Below are 24,754 nucleotides of genomic sequence, written 5' to 3' on the forward strand. Positions count from 1 at the left end.
GTGCTACAGAGAGTAGTCGTGGGCACAATGGGAGGCATAATAGGTGTGTCCGTCGCTTTGTCCATTGTGCCTTCGTCGAGGCGAGCATTGACGGCGACAGTGACAATGGCTGATAACGTAAGCAAATAAGGTTTGAGGTTAGGGTTTGATGTTGTTGAGTGGTCTGTGCGCGGGAATGTTTATGGATTGAGACATCTGTGACTTTTTGTTTATCGGCCCCGCCCGCTTCTCTTCACCCCATCACACTTATATCCTCTCGATCGCAACTCCCCCTTTCCCCGACACCGACAACGTTCCACGCACCCCTTTCCTCGCCGTTCTCGACAACGAGCAACCACACCCGTACCCTTTACCCACTGCTGCTTATCCTCTACCCTGTTAAACACATTCAACACAATCTTCTGTGCATTTAATCCGAAGGAACTACATCCGTCCCACGCGTCGCGCAGCCAGCACCGTCCGTTTCCCGACGTTCTGCTCGCCGTTGACCACAGCCCCCGACACCGGCTCTCCAGTGCTCTCGTCCATCGTTCTCTCGCTCATTTTCACATTCGTTGCGCCGCTGCTGCGCTCAATTTGTTGATGTCAGTAGTCTGACCTCGACATCTCCTGCCAGTACCCCCAGATCCTTCCACTCGACTCACCTTTGCCCAACCTGGCCTCTTCAACACACCCTGACCCTCGTCTTGTGGACGAGGACTACATAAACAAATCCCTCTTAGATTCGCTCGACGCTACAGCTGACGCCGAGCCAATGAACTCTGTCGTTGATACCGAACACGCGCAACACCAATCTCATTCGACAGCCCACTCCAACTCCTCCGACTCCCCTTCTGTACCTTACCACATCGCCATGCAATCCCAACAACAATCTTTGCTCAGACCGGAATCTCCCTCCGACAACAACATTAATAGCCACATGCATCTCCACCATCCTATCCAATCCCAGCAAGCGTCCCTTTACGATCTACATTCTCAACAAAACCAAATGTACAGCGCTGGCGCGGATTACTCCTCCGATGTCGAACAGAGGCAACACCACTCCGCCAAAATAAATGGCTTTCCTCCCATGTCAAACGGACCGTTTAGGTCACCTCCCTATCAGTATGGCACCAATGGTCGCTCTCGAACACTTACAGCATCGTCCATCCTTCCACCTTCCATATCAGCTCGGGATGGTCCGACTTCGTATTATTCACCATCGGCGTCTGACGTTTTCTCACCTCAGATGACATCGCCCACCCAACCCCACATGCAGCCTTTCGATGCACGAGCCAGTCATGATTTCGCTGCATCTCAAGCAGGTTTGGTGGGCCCGAGTCATAAGTCGTTTGGAATTGATGCGTATGGTAATGGTGCAGTCGGCTCCGGTCTCGGGGCTTACCAAACGAATGGCAAAGCCCTTGTGCATTCCAATGGCTACGCTGTACAATCCACCACGTACAACAACGTCCAGCTTTCCTCGCAAACGCCTTACGGGCCTCATGTAGCAACCCCACTGCCCTCTGGATCTATCAACGGCTCTAGTGCCGGCGCTCCCCATGCCATGTTGACTACTAATGGCATCGGCTTACTGGGAGCAGGGGCTACCCGTAATGAAGCATCCCATGAAGAGATATCCACAATTTTTGTTGTAGGATTTCCCGACGACATGCAGGTAAGTTTGTTACGTAATCATCATCAATATAGGTATTAACGTTGCACCCAGGAACGCGAATTTCAGAATATGTTCACTTTCTCCCCAGGATTCGAAGCTGCAACTCTGAAGATACCCAATGGCAACAAGGATTTCCATGCTTACGGCACGTCTGCCTTGAGTGGTCGAACGGGTGCGGGCTACAGTAACGGGTATATGGGACCCAACGATCCGTACAACCTTGTCACCGTCAATCAGGGTGGCGTAGTCGTAGACAACGGTCGCGACGGCATGCTCTCGTCTTGGGGTCCAAATACATCTGGCGACGAAGGTCCCTCAGGTCAATTCCTAGGTCAAAACGGCTTGGGTATCCCTCGCAAGCAAATCATCGGATTTGCTAAGTTCAGGACTCGAGAGGAGGCACTAGCAGCCCGTGATGTGCTGCAAGGCAAACGCGTTGATATGGAGAAAGGCGCCGTCCTCAAAGCTGAAATGGCGAGAAAGAATCTACACACGAAGAGGGGCGTTGGCCCAGTGACCGGCCTTGCAGGCGCGGGTGCCTCCGACATGGTTGGTGGAGCTCTTGCTAGCATGGGTTCTCTTCAGCAAGGCCTCGTCACCGGGCTGGGCGAAACTCTTGGATACGTGAATGGCGCGGAGCTCAGTAACCGTGATCGCGAAATGGGTATGCTTGGTGCCATGGGTATCTCCTACAATGGTCGATGGCGTGATCAGCTCGTCGATCCCAATTCTGTGCAAGGACGGAGGGAGAGGGATGAAGAAGACAGGCGGCGCGAGCGTGAAGCTGGCATCCTCAACGCCATGGGCCTTTCTTCCACTCGTGGAGCCCGCGAGAGGGCTGAAGAAGAAGAGGGTCAGCGTCGTCGTAACAAACTTCGCGTAGGGAATAGCGCTGCCTACGATGCCTTCCACTCCGTCCCCGCTATGGCGATGTCGAGGCAAGGGTCTCAACTCAACGGCACCAATTCGCTTCTCAATGCAGAGCGTGAGGGCTTGAACGGAGCTGTCACGTCTAATGGATACGTAGACCGAGGCTTCCCAGCTCTGAGCGATGATGGCATGCCGCCTTGGGAACAAGTTGTCAAAACTGCACCTCTGCCGATATCTACGTCGTCGCAGCGCTCGTCCTCCCCCCACCTGACCTCAAGCTCTGCGAACTCCAATTCTGATCCAGCTCGTTCCTTCTCTCCGTCAGTTGGCGGGCAGGATCAAGGGCGCCAGCACTCCCAGTCCAGTTCGAGCTCCTCGTCAAGTGTCATCGGTCCCGTTCAATATGGTGTAACACACGTGCATGGTGTTATCGGCGGCCCTCTTCGAAATGGTGATAACGTTGATGCGGACATGGCGAGAGCAGTAGGCGACCTCGCCGTCAATATCAACAACGGAAACACGTCGCCTCAATTGCCGTCACCCTCTTCCGGCACCAGTTCTGGCGGGAGCGGCCGCAATGGTGTAGACCAGAATCCTCCTATTAACACCCTCTACGTCGGAAATCTGCCAAATTCTCTGTCCCCTCCAGGTCAGTCCCAAGACTGCCTGGAAGACAGGTTGCGCGACCTTTTCAAGGCCCAGCTTGGATACCGTAAAATGTGCTTCCGCCAAAAGGGTAATGGTCCTATGTGCTTTGTTGAGGTATGCCCATCTCTTGAAATCTCTGTTGGTCAGATCTAACGTTACCCATTAGTTCGATGATGTTTCATACGCCACCAAAGCTCTTCAGGAACTCTACGGGCATACCCTGAACGGCTTAGTGAAAGGCGGCATTCGACTATCCTATAGCAAGAACCCGCTCGGAGTTCGTACGCCCACAAGTGCCGGTAGCAATGGACCGACTATGCAGCAGCAACAATTACAAGCTGCTTCTATCCAGCAATCTAGTCCATACAGTTCAGACGTCTTTTCTAACAGGTTTGACGACCAAGTGAGACCAACAATCCTTCGCCGCGACACCAATCCACCTCCCGCACAAGGCAACTACATGACCTCGCCTCCTCCCCGTTTCGTGTCACCAGTCCCTCCGACAGTGAATTTTAGCTCGTCCAGCTCTGTGCCCAATATCCTCCCCAGAGGTAGCCAACCTAACCTCCAGGGCTACGCTTCCTCCTTCTCTCCCTTCGGCCTACCAAGTCCTTCATCATTCGACTCGGATTCCGGGGTACCTGAGCCTGACCCATCCTATTCACACCATGGTTCCAGTCCCCCATGAAGCCAGTAATGCTAATTGGGCTCCGCATTCTCCTCTCCATCCATCTTCTACTCAACAACATTCATCTCTCAACTCTCAATCGCAACCCAGATCGTCGCAATAACATATGTAACAAGTCTCCCACATCACATCGCGCACCGCGCACACTACATGTTCTTCTATCACCATCTCCCGTTCCACTTCGTCTGTTTATTTCTTGATTGCATCAGGTCTCAGCCGGCTCATGTGTATTGCTCGTCGGACTGCTGTTGTTTTGCTCATTTGTTTATCTATAGCCTCCTGCTTCTTTCGCAAAACACATTCATCCCCTCGCACGTCACTTCACTGCTCTTATATCCCTACATTTAAAGCACCGTATTTCTCCCATCCATCCGCAGTGACTGATAATTCACTCCCATACTGATCCTTTTCCTTATTTATTCGCTACATTCCTGCAATTATCGACCATCGTTATATATATATATATATCCTCTGTTCTTTCTTATCCATTGCATTCCACATCCTTGTCATAGCTCTAGCCTCCCCCGTATCCTCGTGCGACCCACATCGTCGCTCCATTCACGATCATGTATATTACGACTTTTGCAATTGAACCTATACCACACTTCCTCACCACACTTCCTCGTAGTTTCATACCGGAGTTTATAGAATTACAGCCCATGTTTTTACCTAAGTCCAATTGAGTCTTTGAATGGGTTACTATACTTTGGCTGGGGAGTAATGTCGCATGGCGCTTTTGGGGACAGTTGTCCGTATACACATATTGTTACAACTTTAACAAGACACTTTTTTCCAATACATCTTACGCCCCCAGTCCTCCAAATACGATGAGCTTGTCGTTCATATACTCCGTAATCCCGTGGCCACCCTCACGCCCAAGCCCACTCTCCTTGACGCCTCCAAACGGAATGATAGCTTGGGAAATCAGCCCCGTATTGCAACCCACCATCCCAACCTCCAATTTCTCAGCGACACGCCACACCCTCCCGACGTCCCTCGAGTAGAAGTACCCCGCAAGGCCTACATCCACAGAATTAGCAAGCTTCACGACTTCGTCCTCTGTGGTGAACTTGATGAGCGCAGCTACGGGCCCGAAGGTTTCTTCTTGGTTGACGAGGGCGGTGGTGGGGACATCAGAGAGGAGGGTGGGGAGGAAGAAGGAAGTGTCTGGAATGGGTTTCCCGCCGACGAGGACTTGGGCTCCCGATGCTACGGCGTCGTCAACGTGTCTGGTGACTTTTTCGACTGCGCGAGAGTGGATGAGGGGTCCGTGAGTCCTATACATTGGCATGGAAATTCCTCGAGTTAGACTGTGATTGTAGTATGGATGATGAATGGGTCTGAGTACTTACGTCGTAGAATCTAACCCATTCCCAACTTTGAATTTCGCAACTTTATCTGCGAGCCTTGCAGCGAACTCGTCATAAATTGATGCCTGCACGTAGATTCTGTTAGCACAGACGCAGGTCTGCCCACTTCCACGGAATTTGCAGATGGCAGCACCTAAGGAAAACGGGGGATAATTAGATAGACATAGCGATTACTGAAAATGACTCGCCCTCGACGGCATCATCCATATTCGCATCGTCGAATACGATGAATGGAGCGTTACCACCAGCTTCGAGTGACACCCTAACAACATAACATCATCAGTGCACCGCTGAAAAAAAGCAAACAGCCACGAAGCCAGAGACCAAGGCCCTGAACCCAGTATCATGTACTTACTTCTTAAGGGTGGACGCCGCCATGCCGTAGAGAAGTTTAGCCACGGGTGTGGACCCAGTGAACGTCACCTTGCGGACTAGCTTGTTTTCACACATCTCTTTCCCGACTTCGATGACATTCTTCTGAGTTGTGACGACATTGATCACGCCGTCTGGGATACCGGCACGTTTTGCGAGCTAAAACACGTCAGATATTAATATGCATTGGTGATTGTACACACACCTCGACGAGGGCCAAAGCAGAGAAAGGGGTTTCTGGAGGAGGTTTTATGACAGCCGTGCAACCAGCGGCGAGGGCAGCACCCAGTTTGCGGGTGATCATAGCAGATGGGAAGTTCCATGGTGTCAAAATAGACCTGTGTGCCCCGGCATGGGTTTGAGACGGTGTCCGTCGATAATTAATTATAGCGGTGAGGATACTCACACAACACCTGTCCAAGGAAGGCTAGGTCAGATTGGGCCGCGTGATGGGGTGTGGGGTGTGGGGAAGGTAGGCGCAGATATGTACCTATTGGCTGCTTGATGACGACATTGCGAACGCCTGGTAGAGCGCACGGTAGGTGTTCTGTCGGAAAAGTGTTATCATCAGATAGTCAAGGGCCCAACGGTGAGAATATACCCCCATAGGTCCTAACGGCCTCCTCCGCTGTATGATGCGTTAGAAGACATTGTATGGAATGAATCCCTGGACCGACCAAACCACTATAGTGTATGAAGTAAGCATAACCCGATCGCCGAGAGTGTAGTAGAGCTTGCCTCAATGAACGACGCGCTATATGTCATTTCGCCCTGTGGAAGCCGTGAGGGCGGTGTCATGAGGGAAGGTTGGTTGGGCTACCTTTCCTTCAGCTAATGGCTTTCCGTTCTCGATGGTCTATACAGCAACCAATGTTAGGATGGCCTTCAGCAGGGCGTGTCTGCAACGTACAATCATCCTTGACAGATCATCATGGTGCTCTTGCAGCAAATGGAATAATTTTATCATGAGATCGTGTCGGTACTGCTCTCCTATCAGTCATTGGCCACATTAGCCAATATAAATCAGTTGCTCACCTTCGCGGTCGTCTTCCCCCATGTCTGGAAGGCAACCGACGCAGCGTCAATAGCCTCTTTCGTCTCCTCTAGACCCATCTCAGGTACGGTGCCGATTTCCTCATTCGTAGCTGGGTCTGACCACCGTACATGAGCGGTGAGCTTTGTGGAGTACTTGCCTGCGAGTGGGTTCAGTACTCACTATTGACAGAGATCGTGGCGCCGCTCTTGGCGTCAATCCATTGCCCGTTGATGAACCCTTGATTCTTGATCAACGAAGCGTCTTTCAGACCAAACTACGCGCATGAGAACGGGGATAAGTTATTGAACGAGTACTTCGTGTCGTGAAGCTGAACGGCTTACTGCTGAAGCTTGTGAGCTTGCCATTCTTCGGAGCGACGAGAGGATGGTGGGCTGGTGCCTTGTGATATGTCCCAGGCGTATCGCTGAGAACCTGACAGAATTTGAGAAATGCATCACAAGTTCAACCGGCTGTGGGACAATATTGCCGATCGGCCCTCAAATCCGGAGACGGAGTAGAGTGATCGAGCGCCCGCGCGCCGATTTCCACCTTTGGCCCCCCCGCCGTATGTGTAATATGCCGACGCTAGCACGTGCTCATCCTCACGCTTGTACGCCATTTCGATTTGAGATTCTTCATTTCTTCACGGCGACTACCCTCGACCGCCCATCCCGGAAAATGTCCTCTGCTGGTAATGCAGCGCCTGCTGCAGCTCAGCCGCAGAACGCTGCCCCCGAAGAGTCTACGTACAGAAAACTCTTCAATGTCGCGCAGGTACGAGCTATTCCTTATCCCGAACTTCGAAGCAAACTAACATGGAGGGAAATAGCAAGTGTTCATAGTGTGGATGATCACCCAAATTGGTGCGTTCTGGGCTTGTAGCGTTAAGTGCGGGTAAACTCATATTCCTGTAGCCACGAACTACTTCTCTGGCAAAAAGCCCGTCAGTCCTCCTGGGGGCAGCCCGACGAAAGATGCGGCACCTGTTGATCCACGGAGTCTTCCAGCCGTCCAAGCAATATCTGCGTGGCCTTTGGGAATCCCCCTCGACATGCACGTATACCTGTCGACCGCGCCTTACGGCGACGTGTTCTCGCGGCTGTGGACTTCAGGGTATAGAAAGGACGACGACGAAGGTCTTCCGAATTTCGTATGGAAGAATATCACCTGGGGCGACTGGAACGATGCTAGAGTCGAGGAATTTGATATCAAGTTCCCCGAGGTAAGCCGATTATGGCTTTTGACCGACGTACACAGCTGACGACGCACTGTAGCGGGTGTTGCACAACGGTACATTGTGGGCTGACGTATTCTTGACGAAGGATCATACAGACCCTGACCCCCGGCATCCCTCGTTCAACGCAGACAACATACATCACGTTAGAAAACGTGAGTTCGCGTTCTTCCATCATCGAGTGCACAGTTAAACCATACCGCCAGTCTTGACTCCGTACCTCCCGCGCGTCAAAGTCCGCAAAACGAAGAACCTCATCTCTGGAGACAAGGGGGATGAAGAGCCCGAAGAAGTTGAACAGGATATGATTGTTCCGCACTGGCATAAAGTACGCCCTTTCTCCCAACTTCATTATAGAAGGCCACTCAGCGTTGGCCGTAGAACCTGACACTGGCCCTCATCTCCGATGCGCCCGTCGTGCCTATTGGCCAACTCCCTCCTCCAATCCGTGAACGTGCGTAACTGTCCGTTCCATCGTTTTATTGCGCGCTGAAGCATATATAATATCCAGATATCCACACCATTCCAGACCTGCGTGATGAGACGGGTACCAAAGGTTTCTACAAGCCCATTGTGTTCCCCAACGAATTCTGGCACCTCCGGTCGCACATGGTAGAGGTCAACACCAGCACACCAAACCTACCGCTACAAATCACTTTCCAGCCCATGTCATACATGAAGTTCCAAATGTTCGCTTCAATGACGCATGGCTTCAACGAAGCCGCCAAGCAACAAGGAGCTAGTGCCGGTGCTGAGTTAGACGAAATCAAACGGATGTTGCTCGAGACGAATCCGTGGTTTTTGGGTCTGACGGCGGCGGTTAGTATCCTGCATGTTGTGTAAGTGATCTAGCCCACAAGGAGTTTACGCCCTAATCTTTCGTAGCTTTGAGATGTTAGCATTCAAGTCCGATGTTTCGCATTGGAGGCAAAAGAAGGAAATGGTTGGGGTCTCCCTCAGGTATGTCACGCGTCTACGTAAGGTTCCGCTCAGCGTCCTAACCCAGTTACAGAACAGTGAGATATTCTACCATCCGAGGAAGCTCTCTGAGCACAGCTGACTATTCCTCCGTAGATCATCACCAACGTCTTCGTTCAGCTGATCATTTTGCTGTACTTGATCGACAACAACGAGAACACGAGCTGGATGATTTTGATGGGCTCTGGGATGGGAGTGCTCATCGAAGCGTGGAAGGTGACTCGCCTTCCCTTCCTCATTGGAATATACTAAACGACCGCATGCGGTTAGATAACCAAAGCTGTCGATATCTCAGTCATTCCTGCCCCCGCTGGTTCTATGTTGCCATATAAACTAGACATCCAAGGTCTGCCCACCTCCTTTCATCCACAATATATCCTGACACGAGGCTCCAGATAAGCACGTCTTGACTGAAGACGAGAAGAAGACACAAGAGTGCGCCTTCCTCCACCTTCCGGACAATCTGGTCTCCTAATTATCTCAATTGCAGATACGATAAGCTGGCCTTCCAGTATGTGTCATACGCAGCTGTACCAACCCTGGCGGCGTACACAGGCTATTCTCTGATGTACGAGACACATCGAGGATGGTACAGTTTCGTGATCTCGACCCTTACCTCATACGTCTACATGTTTGGCTTCGTGAGTCTACCTACTATCCGCACTGGGCACAAAGACTGACTTAGTCGTCTGCAGGCACAGCTCGTGCCGCAGCTCATCATTAATTACAAACTCAAGGTCAGGACGTCGCTGAACAGCGATTATTCTGGATAATTGATGGCTCCACAGAGCGTAGCGCACATGCCCATGAAGGCCATGATATACAAATCGCTATCCACCGTCGTAGACGATCTATTTGCGTGCGTCCCATCGTTCCCGAGTCGGGCGTCCGGCGCAACCAACCTGATTTCCGTACTAGGTTCTGCATCAAGATGCCGTTCCTGCACCGCCTAGCGTGTTTCCGAGATGACGTCGTCTTCCTTGTCTTCTTGTACCAGGTGAGTCGCACAAAGCGACCTGGTGCTCTGCTTGTGACTCACATTGCCCCCCTCTTAGCGCTGGATTTACCGGATAGACCCGAAGCGAGTCAACGAGTATGGTCAGGTGCTGCCTGAAGATGCCATCGCTGCCATAGACGGAAGCAAGGAGACAAAGAAAGATCGGTGATTGGCACGCAGCTCCTCGCTGTACCGCTGATCTCTCTTGTGGTTAGTCTCGTGGATCGGTGCTCCAGCCATCGTGGCTTTTGACTCACCTCGAGTAGATGTGTATTAGACAAGCTTGATGTACTGCTTTACACTACAACACAATGTCAATCATTCGAATCTATTTGCATGTAGGTAACAATCTATCCAATCAACTTGACTCTGCCTTAGCAATACTCAACTCAGATTCGTGAGATAACACGTAGATAAGTACCCTCACTCCTCCTCGCGCGATCTCACTATTTCTATGGACGACAGACAATTGATGCATCTCCAAGGACGTGGTTCACCTTGGGAATCATAGGAGATACATGGATACATGGAAAAAAGGAAGCCCACAAAGGAGGTGGGCTACCCCGTGACTCGGAACTCCTGCAGAACGGAATATTGTTTCCGTTCTGAACTTGCACCCGACCTGGAAATGCAATCGTCGCAGTCGCCGCTGGCGGAAGTAAGGAGACAAAGCAAAATCAGTGACCGGGAGTACTGTACCTCTGGCGCGACGGATAGTTCCGTTCCAGCAATCACGGCTTCTGACTCACCTGCCTTAGTATTAATTTGAAGATATTGTTGCCCTTTTGTAGCACTAACAGCAATTGTTTGAATCGATGGCCTGAATTGCTTTGTGCTTCTGTATAAGTTCAGGGTCGAGCGTTAAGCGCGGGAGGTCGGATCCGTTTGTCCGTTTTGCCCGCATCCATTCCTTCCTTTACCATCTCCTTCAACTTCATTTTGGCGCCAGAACCGAGTCGACGCTCTTGCCTCCTCGGTCGCCAGCATGCACGATAATGGCCGCCAGTTTGCATGCAAATGTCTGAATATGCGCATCCGCGAACAGCCCGCGGCACCTCCTTCACCATCCGAATGGCCAGTTGATTCAAACTGGGAGAGAGTCTACGTTGGAGACAAGGGCATAACTATTGTGGGCTTTCGCTATGCGTATGCCCTGATTTGACGTGCTGATGGTCTCTGAAAATGCCAGGCTCACCCCCAGCTCACATCGAGAGTCAGGTCGCGGGGGCCAGTCTCAAATGAATCATCGAGATCGCCACGATATATTTCGCTGATGTGCCTCATATGCAAGGCTTATGTCTATCGTATCTACCAGAATACCCCAAACGAAGCCGACAAAGATGCGCCAAACGTGGCGCCCGAAGGATGGATAGAACAAGAAGTCATGAAAAGCCTGAGCGGTTGGATCGAAGTACAAAAGGAGTGTCTGGTGAGGACCATTTTCCGTTCGCGGGGATCCCCATTGGCGCAGGTCGGCATGGCGAGGGCACTTCTGCATACGCTCAGACCAGACGAGTGCACTCCGTGCCGGCCCCTAACGCGGGGTCAACTCTGAGCGGTGGACTTACCAAATTCTTTATGCTAGACTGGCGAGTCCATACAACGAGCGGAATCCACGACCGACTATTCGACCCTTTTCTCTGTCGTCCTACCGTCCCCAACGGTGCTCCCACCATCACCCCAGGCCGCCGCAGAGCGTTTGACGCCGGTTACGACACCATCTCCACAGCTACCAAAGGAGCACTTACCCGAACGCAGTCCGCTGTTCCCACCACCGCCATTCTCACCTTCGCATCCCGTATTTACCCATCTGTCGGCAGTGGCGTCCGCCCAGGTCATCAAGTTACGCGCCCAGGCGGAGGAATCTATTGCCGAGTTCATTCGTAATAAAGTGGCGGAGCTGGATCACGCAGAGTCAGTTTTGAGGGAGCAAGTCGGATGCCTGTGGAAAACGTATCAGATAGGCTCCAGCGAACTCCGTCAAGTAGCTGACGCGCCCCATACGCCGGTCCGACACAATAGCGGCAAGGAAGCATCTGCGCACCCACAAGCAAGCACAACAATACGCGATTTCGTACCATCGCCGATACCTCCGACGCGACCCATGTCCGCTACAGCGACTAGACGGATATCCTCGTTATCTGCATCTCTTGCCACCTCCACGTTCCACCATCCACGCGCAGTGGAGGAAAACAAGAACGAGTCGATATCACAGAGCGTCGTATCGAACCCTCCTCCCGCTTCGATTCTCGTTGCGAATCCGCAAGCCCTCAACGGCAGTAACGTTCTGCAATTTCCTCGGAACACTAATGACGACATCAACACGGCCGCTAGCTACCGCTTTTTCCTCAACCTGGAGGAAGAGATGGCCCGCAAGAAGCAGCAACAAGAACGTGTAAAGAATGAATCAAAGCCCTCGTCACAGCTCGCACCTGCCATCGCAACACGCGACAAGCCTTCTGCAGATCAGGAAGGGGAAGCGGGGAAAGGTGTCACTGATGAGACACATGGCCAGGATAAAGGAAAGCGCAAGGAGAGGAAAGTTACGTTTGATGTGCAGCCAGCCGTGGTGACAATAAAAACCGATGTGAAGGCAGAGAGTGAAGAAGAGCGGGCTCGTGCCCGTGCTCGAAAGGACCAAGACTCAGGTTAGTAACGTCTGCGCATTGATTGCAGTCATCTGACCATCAATCCATGGGCTGCGACACTTTGTCCGACATCACTAGATATGGTCTTTGAATTGGAAGAAGGCAGTGAGGCTTCGGATTCTGAGGAGTCGAGACCCGTCCTGCCGCTGATCGAGCAGCCAGCACCGTCCCGATCCAACCGACATCGTACAGCACGTCAAGCCAACCTTCGTCTCGGTGGTCTACCCGAGGCATTCGCTGGGCTCAGACCCGCGTCGTTACCTGCACCATCAAGCGTTCGTCCCCCATTAAGAAGTTACCATCAGGGTGTCGATTCGTCGTCGTCCCAGGCCGCCATGCTTTCGCCACCCCCTCGGGTTAGCAAACCTAAGGCTACGCCGCCTCCACCAGAGGAGCCGCCCACTCCGCGCGAAGCAGAGATATTATCATTACTGGCCGCCGATATGCCCAGCCATCGAGGCGCTTGGAGGCGCGATGGTAGAGCTTGGAAGTCATTCGTCAACCGCATGCACGCCGATGACAAGGTTGACGATATTCCCGAAGAAGACGAGGACTCTGTTGAAGAGTCTGGGATGAATGGTCGTAGTGGTAAGTTCAATTTCCCATCGCTCCACTATCCCCATTCATGCTCGTGTAGATCATTTCATAGGCTCGATGCCCGTTGCTATTAAACACGTTAGGCCGGCAAAACAAGCCTTGAGCCTGGCCTCATACCAGCCTACGGCCGCGATACACAACCTTACAGAGGGCAATACCAATAACAACTCTGGCGCCGCGCTCCGCCGGATGAACTACGCTAAGCGGGATCCAGGTGCTCTGGACTTTGCGGCAGATCGAAGTGACGATACCGATGATTCGGACGAGCGTAACCCCGTCGGCGCAGAAGAAGGTCGTGCCAGGAAACTCGCACTGGAAATTCTGAAAGCCCGTAATAACATACCGGAGGAAGGCATGTGGAGAAGTCTAGCATAACCCAGAACAACCCTGGCAGCAACTCAGCGTCCAACGTCCAATGTTCCACGCCCAAACCTCATTGCAACACGGCCAACGGCCGTCGTCACATCCATACTCTAATCTTTTGTTTGCTCAATTTTGTCTGACTAATTTCTGTGACTCTTTCCGTCGAATTGCTGTATCCATTTCCTCGCTTACTCGATACCAGTCTCAGTGGGTTTTCGATTTGTACATGCATTACCACCATTCCGCGCACACACAATCGTCGTATATGTATTCAATGGACTGCCAAAAGCGTAGTCTCGTGTATATGTAGCCTGTTTTAGTGTCTTAAACTACCGTGATATGTCTTAATCCTCACCTTCGCTTCTCTCTGATCAGGCAAACAGGCTTTGAAGAACCGCTTTATTCTCGAGACGAGGCTTTCTAGCGGTAAGTGACGACCCTGTAAATAATGGCCAACGCAAGTGACTCAAGCAGTGGTTTGTAGTATCGTTTTTGGTATATGTGTCGATTCTTCTCGCATCGCTATTTCTAATTCTTGTATATCCAGGTAGAATACCGAGGTATATCTTATAAGTAAGTCTACAATATACCTACGCAATACTGCCCAACTCGTTGGTGTCCTCCTGGATTGTGCATTTCGATTTACAGGAGCAAAGTCTGCACTCTCATACTCAGAGCGCATTGCTGATTATTTGCGGTTGGGTTAGTGACTTGAGGATGCTGCCAGTCTCACTCAATGCATCATACTGGCCGCAGACCTCGTTCTACCAGCGTCGAAGTAGGTGCTTCAGTCTTACAGATTTAGAGCGTCTTTCTTGAAGACTACATTATAGCAGTCCGCGTCACATCATTGTTAGTAGTTCTGACTGTACAATAACGGGGAAGACCCCAACAAAGGTGGGCGATGTGTGTGAAATAGAGTCCAAGTGTCGCATACGAAGGCAGCTTGGTTGGATGTGCGATGACAATGATGTGGAAGTAATACAAAAGTGTAGTAATCGAAACTATTATAATAAGATAAACAAATTTTTGAATGTTGTATCCTCTACAACAAATGCGCAAAGAAAATGCATTATACAACGAAAAAAAGCCCGAAGCTGAAAGGCAAATTCAAACATTACTTGCTAGGTGTGGATGGAACGCCGAATGAGAAACCGCCTGATGCTGGTGTACCACTGGGAGTAGTGGATGGAGCGCCGAAGCCAAACACACCGGCTGGTTTGTCAGTGTTTCCGAACACCGAAGAGGGTGCTGCTGACGGAGCCGAGCCGAATGGTGACGGACTCGCAGCCGTCTTATTGCCGCCGAAATTGAACGAGAAGCCCCCAGAGCCGCTTGCTGCAGGCGTAGATGCAGGCGCTGCGGTAGACGGTGTTCCAAAGGAGAAAGTCGGCGCCGCTTTTGGCGCATCGGCGGGTGTGCTGCTTGGCGTCGATGTGGTCTGCCCGAAGCCGAATGTAGAGGATGGTGCAGCGGGCGTCGACGAAGGAGCTCCAAAAGAAGACGCCTGCTTTGGTTGTCCACCATTACTCGAGCCAAATACATTCGCACCGTTGACCCCTCCAAACGTGCCGAACGGCGACGACGCAGGAGTCGTGGAGCCGAATGCACTTGGCTTGCTCGAATTATTGCCAAACCCGGAGAAGGCAGATTTTGGTGCCTCGGCGGGTTGTGACCCGCTCGATGGCGCCGAAGCAGCTCCAAATATGTTGTTGTTTGACGAGGCTGCAGGTGCTGACGAACCCCCAAACACGTTGCTGCCGAACGGTGAGGATGCTGCAGTGGCGTTGGGTGCTGACGTTGCAGAAGGATTAGCTGCACCAAACCCGCCAAATGTCGACGTAGGTTTTGCGTCTGACTTCGCGGGTTCGCTCTTGTTGCCAAACCCGAAGGAAAATTTGGGGGTCTCACTCGGTGTAGCAGCAGGGGTAGCTGACGCAGCCTTTGGAGCACCGAACCCAAACGCAGCCGGGCTAGGCGCGGCAGGTTTCGAAGCATCGTTGGAAGTTGTTGGGGCGGCGGTGGAAGTAGCTGCATTGGGCCCGAAACTGAATGTGTTTGTCTTTGGCGCCGTGGGATTTGAGTTCATAGGCATGGAGGGGTTGCTTCCGTTCTGACCGAATATATTATTCGACTGTCCAGGTTTAGGGAAGGAGAACTTCAACGGCTCTGAAGAAGGCGCGGTAGGCTTGGGTTGTGACGAGGCATCCGGTGCACTGGAGGGCTGAGCTCCACTAGGTTGAGCAGGTGGCGCACCCCAAGCGAAGCCTCCAGGAGCAGGCGTGGTCGTCGCGGGTGTCGAAGACGCACCGCCAGAAGTTGGGCCAAAAGCAAATTTCAGAGGTCCAGACGTACCAGCGGGCTTGTTAGACGTGGCATCTGTAGGGGCAGAAGATGCAGCGGGTGCTGGATTGCTGAAAGTAGGGAAGCTAGTTGTGGGTTGAGCGGGAGGGTTGAACGAAGTCGGTGGCGCGGTCGAAGTCGGTTCGGCGGGTTTACCAAAAGAGAAACTGGGTGTCGATGAAGATGATGACGAGGGACCACTGAAAGGATTTGAAGGCTTTTCCTGAGGTTTGGGAGCAGCAGGGCCACCGAAGGATGGTAAGGCAGCGGGAGCAGCGGCAGGAGCAGCGGCAGGCTTTGGTGCATCGTTCGAATTTGAGACTGCAGGCGGGGGGCCAAAACCAAGTAACGAGGCAGGCTTGCCGGCAGCAGCCGCAGTGGGTGCAGGAGCTGCACCTGAGATTGGTTTGTCCTTTTCCTCGGCAGGTTTACTGAAAGCGAATGTGGGGAGTGCAGGTGTCGCCGTTGCAGTAGGAGCAGGAGCAGGAGCAGGAGCAGGAGTAGGCAACGTCAACGGCGCCGCCACTGGTGCACAGGCCTCTTTCTCTCGCTTTTCTTTATCTTCTCTTTCCTTTTCCTTCGCCCTTTTAGCCTCTCTCACCTTTCTCATAGCCTCAGCCTCCCTATCCTGTTTTTCCCATTTCGAAAACCCTCTTCGCGGGCTTCCACGATGTCCCAACATACTCATACTCAATCCTGCGCCACTGCCCAGAATGTTCGTGCTGTCAGCCAGGCTCGTCATAGAAGATGCCGAAAGGGGGCTTCCAGGAGTGGACGACTGAAGTGCTGTGGAGGTTAGGAGACTACGTGGGTTGGGCGAGGATAAACGTCTGGAAGAAGAGACAGGTGCCTGTTGTTGGAATGGATTGACTCGGAGACCAATGTTGGTTGCAACTGACTGTCTGAATGGGTCTTTAGGCAGTGAATTGTTGTTGAAGTCCCGGTAGTGCGAAGAGTAGCGGCGCTGGCTTGGTGTCATAGGTGCCTCCCAAAGTAGATTCTTGCCAGTCACCGGAGGTGCTGGAACAGAGGCGCGCGACGAGACCGTCTAACAGATCACTAGTCAGCATCAAGAATTACCCATCAGAAGTGTGTTAACTCACAGTTTCCTCAGGTTGCGGTGTCTCAGGCTCAGTTGACGAAGTCGTTGAGGTTGACAACGAGTCAGTCAACTGCTGTAACTTGGCCGCCTTGTATTCCTCGTCCGTCAGCCATTCACCAACCCAGATTTCCATATTCGCATCCCGGTCAGGATGCTGAGAATCGGCAGGCTTGAAGATACGGAAAGTCAATCAGTCTCCAGGGGGAAGATCCCACAAAGGACATACCATGACGAATTTGTTCCGGGCTTGCTTCATCAAAACCATGCGCAATCGCTCTCCGCTGGGCCCAACCTTATACCGAACGCCGCTACTCTCCCATTCCTCGCCGATCTTTCTACCTTTGCACCCCGGTTGACTTGATACTCTACTTCCATCCATGCTCACATCGCTGCCACTGCCGCTACCATGTTCATTTACATTGTACCTGGGTGTGCCGGCCTCATGCACATGGGATCCTCTCTTGCCCCTCTTCTTGTGTTTCCTCTTTCCCTGGCCATGATCCATGATACCATCGCTCTCCTCCGAAGACTCCACCTCAGAGTGTTCGCTTTCGGATTCTCCTCGATCCCTTTTTCGGCCGCGAATAGGTATACCCGCGTCCGATCTCCTCTTGCTAACTGTGCGGCGTTTTCTGTGTCTCCGTTCCTTCGTCGACAGGTTGGCCACATTTTCCTCGGGCGGGCTCTCGTCATCGTCGTCGTCACCGCCAAATGTCGATCCCGCTTCTGCGCGGTCTCTCTTCTTCCCCCTCACAACGTCCCTTAGATCAGTCACTATATCATCACCCTCGCCTTCTTCATCGTCAACTTCCATGTCCTCACTCACGTTTCCACTGACCACAACGAGCTGTCCGTTTGGATTCTTCTCCATGGATACCTTCCTAGCACGCTTATCTCGTTTTCTCTTGGAAGGGCCTGCAGCTTCATCGCCGTCATCATAGTAATAATATGCGTCGTCGTAGCCCTCAGCATCATCCAACCCACGCTTAGAGCCGCGTGTAGTCGTTCCTTGCCCATCGGCCGCCTCGCCTTCACCGCGTTCATCAACAAATGCCAAACCATTCGGGCCGTCAGGATCAAAACGCCGCTTGCTTGGACTGCGCTCAAAGTCAGCCTGTCCAACAGAAGCACCACGGGCATTCGAAAGAGTGTTGGAGTTTGACGATACGGTCCTATGTTGCTTGTAAATAAGTAGTATCGAGACACTACGCAGATGTGCGTACCTTAGCCTCGACCCGTTACCAAGCGCCGAAGAGATGCCTTCTGAAACGTATCGCCCTGGTAGACCTGGGGTAGACCACGAGGACTCCGCGTGTCGCAAAGGCGCGCCTATTTATGATTGATGAATGATGTAGATATACAACAAAGGAGCAAGCGATTAGATCAAGCAAGCGATGATGAGTCATGAGTCACCGTCAGTAATCGTGTCGAGAAATCGAACAAAATGAGAACCCACCTTGGCGCTGTCGAATAGATCCCGCAGCTGAAGCTGTTGTGTCTAGCGGCGTGTAAACGTTTCCGTATGTCTGTTGTGCACCTTGACGCTGATCGGACACAGCCTGACCGCCTTGAGTTATGACTGGCGTTCGACCTGCTGGTGCGACATTTTTGTTAGAACCCTCCCGTTTGGCACGCAGGACTGCCGCGTAAGCGACATTGAACGGGCGGTGGTCGTTGTCTGGTATGCCGTGTTTTCGCCTAAGCGATCTGTTTGATTTACGTGTTCGCGTCAGCAGCAAGATATTTGGTGAGCAAGCGTGCACGTACAGTCGGTACGACTTTTCTCGCCACCTCATAACCTGTCTCCAAACGTTTGCAAACGCAACGTATGCAATCAGAACCAAGACCAACGTGAGCGTCGACTTGGCGGTGAAGGACATTGTGTTCCAAAGGCCAGTTTTGGGAGGTGGAAGCGAGTTGATTTTCCCGCCCAAGATATCTGAAGTCTCGTCCACGGTAGGCATCGTTGTAGTACTTCAGTCGTCGGCGGTCCAAAGTTTCTTTACAAAGCCAAGGAAGACAAGTTGACAGAACGACGTGGAAAGAAGGAGCGAAGGAGTAGGCTGCGGCTGCCTGTCCACGTTCGTCGCAGAGCAAGGTGCTCGCGCTAAATCAGCTCCCGAGGAGTCTTGAAGAAGAAGAGAGAGATTGTGATGGAGAAGACGGAAGCGCACTGAGAGTCAAGTCAAGTCCGACTGTTGATTGTTGACGCGTATTTGGCAACAGCATCAGGCTCAGACATAGCTTTGTTCTTGAGGCGAGTGCTTACTATGTTGGCCACACTGGTGTCGACCCCAAGTTTCATGATGTGGGAGGAAAAGAAAATGTAGAAGGCTCATCGGGTAGTGCACAGAATTGGTGCCACCCAATTCTCCATCATTCTTCACTTGTACTTGAATATTGGTGTGAGGCCTGCTGCGCGTGTAATTCCTTCGCTCAAGGATTGCCAATGAAATTCTGATTCCAATATTTCGCGTTCGTGGTGCTGCTCGCGATTTTTCGAGGATTTATTTGCGAGGCAACCATGGTCTGAGAAATGAAGTCGTTTAGATCGGAGTCTCAACTTTATCTACTCCGCCAACTAGTATATTTTCGTTTATTTTTTTACCTTGCTGTCCTCGTACTGCGCCGTTACAAGTTTCAAGATGCCCGAATATTGCTTTCTCGAGGTAGAGTCTATATCCGAAACCGCCAATGATAGGAATCTTCTCCCCGATATCAACACTCCAGTACAATCAATACAATCAGCGCCTTGTTTTCAAAACACCACTCGCTCATGCCTAGGAACACGGCTCACAGTGCCTTCGTTACCTTTACTAGCGACGTGGAAGAGTAACTTTCTGCTGCGTCCACGCTTGAATGACCAACTACTTTATGTGTAGTTAATTTCCATGGTCATTCGAGTACTAAACCTGGCTCACATTCCGTATTTTTTCTACTGTATTCATGTAAATTATTAGCACAGCAATCTAGACAATCTGCAGCCCAAGCTTCACTGCGAATGACCCATTGATCTCATGCTCTAGAGCTGCTCGTCTGAGAAAAATAACCCGTCTCCATCGCGCTCTCGTAACCGACCCAGCGTTAGGACTGTGGGAAAGATCGGCTTTCCCGTGTATTAAAGAATCGAACGACGTGTTCAGCTTCCCACCTTAGTTGCCTTTGCCTATTTTTGTTGTCCTCCTCCTCCTCTCCTCCACTTCACTGTCGAGATGGCCGCCAAAATCGTTTCCGTAGATGAGCTCAGGCAACATAAGACCAAAGATTCACTCTACGTCTTGATCCACGGCAACGGTGCGTGTCCGACTGCCTCGACCAATCACGTCGCGCGGTTTTGTCGGTCCTAACGGTTTCTTTTCTGAATAGTATACGATGTCACCAAGTTCTTGGATGAGCATCCAGGAGGCGACGAGGTCATCTTAGCTGAAGCCGGTATGTTTTTCTCTTCATTGCCATTGTCCCCTTGCGCCACATTAGCTGACTTGTTCGATTCTCATTCTCATAGGCCAAGATGCAACTGAAGCCTTTGAGGATGTTGGCCACTCGGACGAGGCTCGTGCTCTCCTCCCTGGCATGCTCGTTGGCGAATTCGAGAAAGGCTCAGTGAGTAGACCTTTTCCCTCTCTGTCATGCGTGCTTCGGAGGTGCCGTGTGATGCAGTATCTTCTGGTCGATTCGCCCCCCTGTTTGGCTCGTTTTGGTGGAGCATTCCCAAGTAGAACGCGTTTTCCGCTGTCTCTTTCCCCCATCGACCCGATTTCAAGCAGAGACTCTCACCTATTCTTTTCCGTATTCGTACCTTTTTTCTTGGCTTGCATAGTGTTAGCCCTGGTCCCCGTTGTTCAGATGTTTACAATACTGTTGACCATATTCTGATCGTTTTTCTATGTTTTACAGGAAGCCCAACTCAAATCCGGCGCCGCTGCTGCCCAGGCACAAAGAATGAGCAGCGCAGTTGAGCAAGGATCTAAGTACGTTCAAGCGACCTTGCTTGCCATTTACCTTTGCTAACTGGCTCCCTCTTCATCGTCCCTCCACCCGCATCGCCGACTCCCTCCCAATGTCCGCTCCGGTCTCGGCTATTCCTTCATCAAATCAGCATGATGTATTTCGTTCCCCTCGGCCTCCTAGGCGCCTACTTTGCGTGGCGCTACTACGCGACTGGTGCTCTATAGATTACTGAGTATCTGTGGCGTTGGTGGGGCTGTCGGGTGGATCTGTTTCTATGTTCATCGTTATCGTTATCTTCCCTTGCAATATACAAGATCTTTCCTCCTGGACTATATTGAACGGAGGGTGCCCGACTTTCGATAAGCTATATTAAACGGACCGAAGAACTTCTACGTTTGTAAGTCCTTGGGCATATCTTAGGTCTGGTCACACCGGCCCGGGATTCGTCTACAGGGTCGCTCGAGAGACAGAACTCGTAAGAGGACAGTCCCGCGAGGAGAACACGGTACGACCAACACATCAGAATGCAGTTGCTTCACGTACACACGTCCATCCAAGAAACACTGTCTAGCTCGTGATAGGAAGCTAATGGCCGCCAATACATTGGAGTTGCCGCCCTCCCTTCTGTCGAACGCGTAGTGGAGTCCTTGGGAACATCAAGCTTGTGTCATGCGTCTTCTCTACCGTTATTGATTTATTACTGACTTGGTAATGATCTCAGGTGACTGTGTATACTCTCGCAGTGTCGTTAAGTGCGCCCGTGATGGTGGGTAAGCCTTAGTGCCATTCGAACATCCATTGATCGCTCGTATGTACGTTGTGGGCACCACCACTTTAGCGGGCCACACGGATCAGTGGACAGAAGGACTTCAACGCAACGGACACGGTGTAAATTCGCGATTAATATCCAACCGCGTAAATAAATACACGATAGTCGAGGAACATTGATATAACGGCATAGAAGTGAGTACATGATGATTTAGCCTTTTCGCACAGCGTGTTGAACACCGTGGCAGACCATATCAAACGGAACAAAGTACCATAGAGAACGGAACAGGCCGACGAAAGGTAAAGAAAAGAAGGGACCTGAGTTAAAGGATGATATCATGAACCTAGAATGTGGAACTGGGAGGCTTGAACCTAATCACAGTGACAAGGAAAAGACAAACACAATGAAAGCGCGCTACAAATACAAGGGTCCGCACCAAGAGTTTCTCCGGTTGTCCCCCTTCCTACCGCCCTTCTAGCAACGACGATAACGGCGCGCACGACGGCTACACACATGTGCAGGCTCTCCCGGCGATCAAGGTTGAACCACACCGCCAAGAAGCCAGCACATGTCTGGAGAAGTAGTGCTTCACTCCACGGTGGATTCTGGAGAGGAAAATGAAAAATGAAGTGAGTGGACAAGATCTCGGAGGAGCCCTCGACTGCCCGAACGCGAACTTTGGAGTGGGCGCAGCCCTGAGCTGCAGTTGCCTCATGGACACCAACAGGCCAGCCCACGCGCTGAGTGCGAAGCGGTAACGGGTGAACGATGAACGGTACCCAGGCCTTTGCGCCATGGACGCGGCAGGTGGGCGAGAAGCCGCCCGGAATTCACTCACCAAACATTGATCCCCAGGCGCTGCAACCCCTCCTTTGCAGCAACATGCCTAGCCGCCTTCTTGGACGTACCCTTGCCGCTTCCATACATCTCACCATTGACGAATGCCTTCACCGTCCACATAGGCGTCGTCCTCGTCGCCTTCTTTACGACGGGGTTCACGGCAGTAATACCTCGGGCTCCTGGAGCAGGATCTTCCGTACCGACGATGTGCACGACATCACCCGGAGTGCCCGACGGATCGAAGGCTCCAAGCAAGCCCTCCATTCCAATATCGCCGTCCTCGGTGTACACCCACTCGATGTCCAGGTTTGCCTTCTGCAGCTGTTGGTTAAAGAGGGCCAGATGGCCGATGGCCAACGCCGCTTGTGGGATCGATTCCTCTTCCATATCTAAGCCGCCATGCTGGGTGGCAGGAGACAAGCTCCCGGGCTCCGACTCCGACTCTGGGGGAGATGCTGTCCCGCTCGAACTACCGGAAGATATCTTCCTACTAGGCAGTTGCGGCCCCGGCGACCTATGCAAGCGGTAGTGAAATGTAGGGAGTGTCCCAGAGGACGATCTGGTTTCAGGCAGACCATATTGTTTGCGGACGAACTTGTACGCTTCCTCGGCGTATGGCAGTAAGAGAGGGTGCAGCCACTTCTCGACAGCGGCAAGTCCTTGGTCCTTGTATAGGCCACCTACATAAGACTAAGAACCGTTGACGGATTAGTGATCGAATATAACCGTTAATGTCACCGTCGAGGAATAAGCCCACGGAGACCCACCTCGAAGACGTCGGCTGATATCAGAAGCAAGGTGTTTTAGTCAGCGAATGTCGTGTGGGTACAGTTACACACTCCTGACCTTGGATATTCGTAGATGCACGCAAGGTGATAGCTTGAGCCGCATGAAGACGGAGCCGATATGGAAGCCTGTATCTCAGTGATCTGTCATGTAAAGTGGTTAAGCGACCATATGCACATATTGGGATGTAAACCAATGGAGTTCTGGCCGTAATTTAGGCCAGGGACGTTGTCAAGGTGCCTGGTACGCCGTGTGGCGGGGCAGGGAGGGAAAGATGTAGAAGGAGACGAACAGAAGGGTGGGAGCTATACTGACATATCTGCGAGCGTTGCGTTCCCGACGACAAGCGCTCTGATTTTCTGCGGCCCAACAAACGTCAGCGGCCTAGTTCGTACGGGTACGCATGTGCGTTGTGCTTACCGTAGAAGGGCCCACATGTAGGCCGGGGAACGCCTTGATCATCATGTCAGTGACAACGAGGGCGAGGACGGTGTCGCCCAAGTGCTCGAGCCTATAAATAATAAGAATATGTCAGGAGGTCGATGCGAACTCTACGGCTGGCATCGCTGCTCGGATGCTCGAGGGAAACGTTGGCCGGAGCAATGGTACTTACTTCTCGTTGTCCGGGGAGAGATCATTGGGCTGATCCTCAAAGATATGCGTAGGACGAGCATAGTAACTCCGATGCGTAAACACTTGTTGACGAATTGCGTCGGAATTGATCTTTGGGATGGGCGGAAAGCCCTCTGGCCCGAAGTCGGGTCTGAAGGGACACGGACGCGGCATAGGCATTAAATCGAGTAGAAATTTACGGATGGACAAGGATGTCAGCGATTTCTTGAGCTCCCTATCAATGGATGTATGGGGAGGGGATAAGTGAGAATTAGATGGAAGACTTACTGAAATGCCATGGCTTTAAACGGCGCAATTGAGAGTCCAACGGCGGAGGTTGAACATACAGGTGGGAGTTGAAATCTAAGGCCGACAGGGACTACAGTTCAGGTATCTGTGACTGTGTAGCCTCGGCGCGGAAAAAAAGAGGAAAATCACCAGTGGCTATTCCAATGGATTCCGTTTATGGAACAATTGACAGGCCATCATATCCGATACGAAGGCCCAGGGGCCGAACATCATGCATCAGTTTTCCATCCATGAGACGAGCATGTGTGTGGCTGAACGGGTGTTCTTCCATGAGCACCATCGGACGAAATGAAGTGAACATTCCTCAGGGACACATCACATGATTACGGACATACATCCCAGTTGAGTGAAAGTCTCTCTGTAAAGTAGCATGACATGGAGAAAACGGCTTGACGAACACCTACGACAGGCTTGCTGAATAGTGTCAATCCATAGATCTCTTTCCGGGTCGCTGGTCAAAGGGGATAGAGTATAAGTTCTATCAGCAAGCCCAATCGGATAAGAAGTATTGGCCAGCTCGCATCATCTTTAGCTGCTAGCTCTAGAAAAATCCATGCGGAAGGGCAGATCATTCTCCTGGTCAC

At 51.8% G+C, this 24,754-nt stretch overlaps 7 protein-coding genes across 7 annotated transcripts; 4 read left to right on the forward strand and 3 right to left on the reverse strand.

The window, feature by feature from the left end:
• Positions 1-754: 754 nt before the first annotated feature.
• Positions 755-3,863, forward strand: PC9H_004686 (uncharacterized protein; the record flags this gene model as incomplete). Its single annotated transcript, XM_036774268.1, has 3 exons — positions 755-1,657; positions 1,709-3,289; positions 3,342-3,863. The coding sequence occupies 3 exons, from the start codon at positions 755-757 to the stop codon at positions 3,861-3,863; spliced, it is 3,006 nt and encodes a 1,001-aa protein (XP_036632770.1).
• Positions 3,864-4,665: 802 nt separating this feature from the next.
• UGA2 (succinate semialdehyde dehydrogenase NADP+ linked) lies at positions 4,666-7,006 on the reverse strand (the record flags this gene model as incomplete). Its single annotated transcript, XM_036774269.1, has 13 exons — positions 4,666-5,140; positions 5,216-5,366; positions 5,422-5,495; positions 5,589-5,764; positions 5,811-5,943; positions 6,008-6,152; positions 6,207-6,289; positions 6,354-6,376; positions 6,426-6,461; positions 6,516-6,587; positions 6,641-6,756; positions 6,822-6,915; positions 6,983-7,006. The coding sequence occupies 13 exons, from the start codon at positions 7,004-7,006 to the stop codon at positions 4,666-4,668; spliced, it is 1,602 nt and encodes a 533-aa protein (XP_036632771.1).
• Positions 7,007-7,319: 313 nt separating this feature from the next.
• On the forward strand, positions 7,320-10,019 carry PC9H_004688 (uncharacterized protein; the record flags this gene model as incomplete). Its single annotated transcript, XM_036774270.1, has 16 exons — positions 7,320-7,415; positions 7,471-7,504; positions 7,556-7,863; positions 7,916-8,030; positions 8,082-8,203; positions 8,257-8,329; positions 8,387-8,714; positions 8,761-8,839; positions 8,950-9,069; positions 9,124-9,199; positions 9,249-9,288; positions 9,344-9,494; positions 9,549-9,590; positions 9,642-9,712; positions 9,772-9,850; positions 9,909-10,019. The coding sequence occupies 16 exons, from the start codon at positions 7,320-7,322 to the stop codon at positions 10,017-10,019; spliced, it is 1,845 nt and encodes a 614-aa protein (XP_036632772.1).
• Positions 10,020-10,835: 816 nt separating this feature from the next.
• Positions 10,836-13,470, forward strand: PC9H_004689 (uncharacterized protein; the record flags this gene model as incomplete). The annotated part of the gene is made up of 5 exons (XM_036774271.1): positions 10,836-10,979; positions 11,040-11,279; positions 11,436-12,498; positions 12,577-13,086; positions 13,136-13,470. The coding sequence occupies 5 exons, from the start codon at positions 10,836-10,838 to the stop codon at positions 13,468-13,470; spliced, it is 2,292 nt and encodes a 763-aa protein (XP_036632773.1).
• A 1,105-nt stretch (positions 13,471-14,575) lies between these two features.
• On the reverse strand, positions 14,576-18,867 carry PC9H_004690 (uncharacterized protein; the record flags this gene model as incomplete). The annotated part of the gene is made up of 6 exons (XM_036774272.1): positions 14,576-16,849; positions 16,905-17,072; positions 17,130-18,075; positions 18,127-18,232; positions 18,360-18,610; positions 18,671-18,867. The coding sequence occupies 6 exons, from the start codon at positions 18,865-18,867 to the stop codon at positions 14,576-14,578; spliced, it is 3,942 nt and encodes a 1,313-aa protein (XP_036632774.1).
• A 1,248-nt stretch (positions 18,868-20,115) lies between these two features.
• On the forward strand, positions 20,116-21,078 carry PC9H_004691 (uncharacterized protein; the record flags this gene model as incomplete). The annotated part of the gene is made up of 5 exons (XM_036774273.1): positions 20,116-20,197; positions 20,270-20,335; positions 20,409-20,506; positions 20,801-20,874; positions 21,003-21,078. 5 exons carry the CDS (start codon positions 20,116-20,118, stop codon positions 21,076-21,078), a joined length of 396 nt encoding a protein of 131 aa, XP_036632775.1.
• A 1,379-nt stretch (positions 21,079-22,457) lies between these two features.
• Positions 22,458-24,160, reverse strand: PC9H_004692 (uncharacterized protein; the record flags this gene model as incomplete). The annotated part of the gene is made up of 7 exons (XM_036774274.1): positions 22,458-23,153; positions 23,231-23,244; positions 23,310-23,392; positions 23,565-23,608; positions 23,670-23,760; positions 23,863-24,096; positions 24,150-24,160. 7 exons carry the CDS (start codon positions 24,158-24,160, stop codon positions 22,458-22,460), a joined length of 1,173 nt encoding a protein of 390 aa, XP_036632776.1.
• Positions 24,161-24,754: the final 594 nt, after the last annotated feature.

This window comes from Pleurotus ostreatus (genome assembly GCF_014466165.1).
Source record: "Pleurotus ostreatus strain PC9 chromosome Unknown scaffold_3, whole genome shotgun sequence".
In the NCBI taxonomy this organism is placed as follows: domain Eukaryota; kingdom Fungi; phylum Basidiomycota; class Agaricomycetes; order Agaricales; family Pleurotaceae; genus Pleurotus; species Pleurotus ostreatus.